The sequence below is a fragment of the Charadrius vociferus genome, unplaced genomic scaffold (genome assembly GCF_000708025.1).
Source record: "Charadrius vociferus isolate BGI_N301 unplaced genomic scaffold, ASM70802v2 scaffold162, whole genome shotgun sequence".
Classification (NCBI taxonomy): domain Eukaryota; kingdom Metazoa; phylum Chordata; class Aves; order Charadriiformes; family Charadriidae; genus Charadrius; species Charadrius vociferus.
This window is the reverse complement of record NW_009647236.1, coordinates 1,079,470-1,082,729: the sequence shown is the minus strand read 5'-3', so window position 1 is coordinate 1,082,729 and position 3,260 is coordinate 1,079,470. Positions and strand designations below refer to the sequence as shown.

Genomic DNA, 3,260 nt, shown 5'->3' with positions numbered 1-3,260 from the left:
CAGTTATGATTTCATTTGGTTGCTTCCCTTATCTGCTTCACTGAAAACCATATAGATAGTTGCACCAGCAGAAAAAGACTATGTCAACATCAAAAAAGGGCAGGCAGGACCTGTGACTAGAAAAGGAAATGTTCCTCCCCCATTAAGGTCTGCAAGCCACTGCCTAATCACTGTCCTAGACTATCACAGCCCACACACCAGATGCAGGGACACCAAAGCTGAAGAGCTGCAGTTGAACCAAAAGCAAACCGTACCTGATCAGGTTTCACTGACAGCCTGCACAGATGCTGCCACAACCAAACATTAACTGTCTTTTTATCTCAGGTTTTTCAGACCACTGCAAGGCCAGAAAGCACAAGCAGTCTGGCAGAAGTAATGCATTCATCTTCTCTTCTTAAATCAGGTCAAACAGAGGCAATTTGTGAGACAAGCTCTAATGAAGGAATTAATCTAATGAAAGAAACCAGAGCCAAGGCTAACTACCAAAGTCAACAGTTGTCGTATGCAAGCTGCCTAATAGTATCTTTTGGGCAGGGGAGATAAATAACACTATTTTAATAACGTCATCAATTATAATTCCGACACATAAGTTCAAGATTTCATCTCCTAATGGGCTGTTCTAGTATATTTCCAAGTCTGACCCACACTCACTGGCATACTGTGGATTTGGTGTCAAAAAGAAATACATTTCTTTCATATACCAAAGAGGCTTGCTTTGAGGGCACATCCCAAGTCAAATCTTAGTTACAGAGGTCTGGTTAACAATATAAGCAAGAAGTACCTACACACAGTTTTCCTCATGAAAAAGGAGGAAGAAATAGCTAGTTAAATAATCACAGAGTGAAAATGTTTATTGTATGGCTTAACACATTACTGAAAGGCCCTCAAATGACTGGGAACAAGAAAAGAGAATCAACTGAAAATTTGAGATAGATTTTCAGAAGCAGTTGTTAATCTGGTATACATCTATTTTCAGTGAACTATCCTTGGATGCCAAAACATAACAATTGAAATATTGCATTATTATGTGTATAATCTCTTACTTGCTCTTATTAGTGGCACAGATGAACTACTAGGCCTTTAAGTCAGTATCTCAACAGAAGGCATAAAATACTTTCTATCTACAGCAAGTTGCAAAATTCATTTATTAAAAATAATCTGGCAAATTAAATGAGCAAGATGGTTATCAGCATTTTGCAATTTTATGGGAGAACAGTTCAAATTTGCCAGGGTAGGATATAACTATCAAAGTTCATATAAATTCAAATAATGATTCCCCTGCTGTAGGTTTTGGAATCAAGCAGACAAGAAAATAGAAATCATACTTCTGCATGTGTATCAGGCCCAGCAAGGTGAAGGCAACCTTTATGTCTGCAAGTGTAGCTGGAAGGGACATCACTGCAACCTCAAAGACACCCTGTTGCACTAGCTGCACAAAACCGAAGTGAAAGGCTGATGAAGCTCATCTGCACAGGTTTGCCTAAAATAGCTTTCCTGTTGTAAACAGAATCCATAAAATTCTGCCTAAGAATGGTACCTTTTTTTTTTCCCTGTATAAATGTACTGGAATCAGAAAAGAGAACAATATAGCCCTCAGCCAGACTTAAAGGAATCCTGCCCCAGAACCGAGAGACAGCTCATAACAGAAACAGTGACAAAACCTGATTTACACCAAGCAAACTTACCGTTCAGCAAGTTATAAAATACTGCTCGTGTGCTTTTCACACTAGTGGCACTGCCCACTGAACCTCCAACATCCCACAGCTCAATGTAGTAGGTCTTCTCTTCTGGAGTCCCTTCTTTGTAGTCATGGATCTGATGAAAAATTCACAGCATAAAAACCAACAGCACCAGCTCACAGGAGTTAATCCACACAACCCTTACACATTCAGCTGAAAGGATTATTGTACTTGGACAGAAATCCGTAAATTCTCATGTTGACACCATTTCAAATCTCTCAAGTAGAAGAGAGATGGAATGAGTCAAGCAGTGGCCACTGGATACCACAGCTCTTACACGAGATGGAGCTTGGTGAGTCAACAGGGTGTATCCTTTCCATCTCAATATTAACAAACCTAATGCCTCATAATGTGCTTAGAAATAGCATTTTGCTAAAGCAGATGAAAAAGTAAGGTCATGACTTCCTACAGTTGTTAAAACCCACAAGGCAGTACTGCAAGAATATTAACACAGGTGGCCACATCAGATTCCAAACAACCACATCTTTTTCCTCTCCAAATTCTCATTGGCATCTCAACTGAATTAATCAATCAACAATTTCTGCCCCAGGATCCGCTAGGTAGTTTTGCTCCACACTGAACCATGATTGCTATGCTTCTTTCCCCAAATTCTGGAAATGTATTTCAGTATTCTTTGAGGTGAAACTTATAGACAGCAAGACAGGATCATTCCCAACCTATGGCAATAGATTTCAAAGAGAATGCAGCAAAGAGCGATGAAGGAAGAAAGCCTTTATCACCAGCCCGTGAGGACTGTAGGTTGGGCCGAAAACCTATTAGATGAATATCCTCACTCCTCTAATAGCAGGTCCTGCAATAAGCAGAGAGGAAGAGAAGCAACCCTGTGGTCATGGTCAGTACCCTCAAATTAAACAAGCAAATTGGTTTTCCCCAATGTCTGGCTGACAATTTAGTCGCGCGCTAAGTGTGGTTTAAGCGCTGCGCCTTCTGACTTAAACTGGCTGCTCCGTGACTTGTAACACGTCAGTGGCCACTGCAGTAAGGAGAGGCACGACGAATGACAAGTATCTCGTTTGCTTTTGACAAGTTTGTGAGGTCAAAACTTGCTCACACAAGTGCTTGGCTCACACTTAACACTATTTGCTTCAAAAGTTTATATGCTCAGCAAAGCAAAACATCGAAACACACCTCCTTCTGGGGTGGAAAGTAACGAAAAGAAGAAAAAAAAAAAAAAACATGTCAAGGCCCTTCCTTTCCACTTTAAGCAAGGGCTACCAAGAGGCCGGGCGGCGCGTCACCTACTCGAACATCCACCGAGCAGCCCACTGTCCAGGACGGGTTCCCCAACACCTGGTTTTGGCATAAGAGGTGAACAAGCGAAGATTTGCCGACACCTGCAAGCGCAGACAGAGGACAGCTCCTGGGAGACCACCCAAGGGCCGGTAAAAGAGGCGACGGGCCGAAGCACCGACCAACGGCGACGGTCACGGCCCCGCCGCCCTTCTCCCGGTGGCGGCAGGTAACGGCCAACGGTCAGTGCCCAACGACCGGGGCAGAGCG

At 42.7% G+C, this 3,260-nt stretch overlaps 1 protein-coding gene across 1 annotated transcript in view; it reads right to left on the bottom strand.

Moving 5' to 3' along the window:
* RABL3 (RAB, member of RAS oncogene family-like 3) overlaps positions 1-3,260 on the bottom strand; it is a 12,941-nt gene that overhangs the window by 8,438 nt on the left and 1,243 nt on the right. Inside the window, exons 2-3 of the mRNA XM_009879940.1 lie at positions 3,003-3,120; positions 1,686-1,815 (exon numbers count right to left, since the gene is read on the bottom strand). Of these exons, the coding sequence (XP_009878242.1) occupies positions 1,686-1,815; positions 3,003-3,120 (248 nt within the window). The remainder of the gene's footprint in view (positions 1-1,685; positions 1,816-3,002; positions 3,121-3,260) is intronic.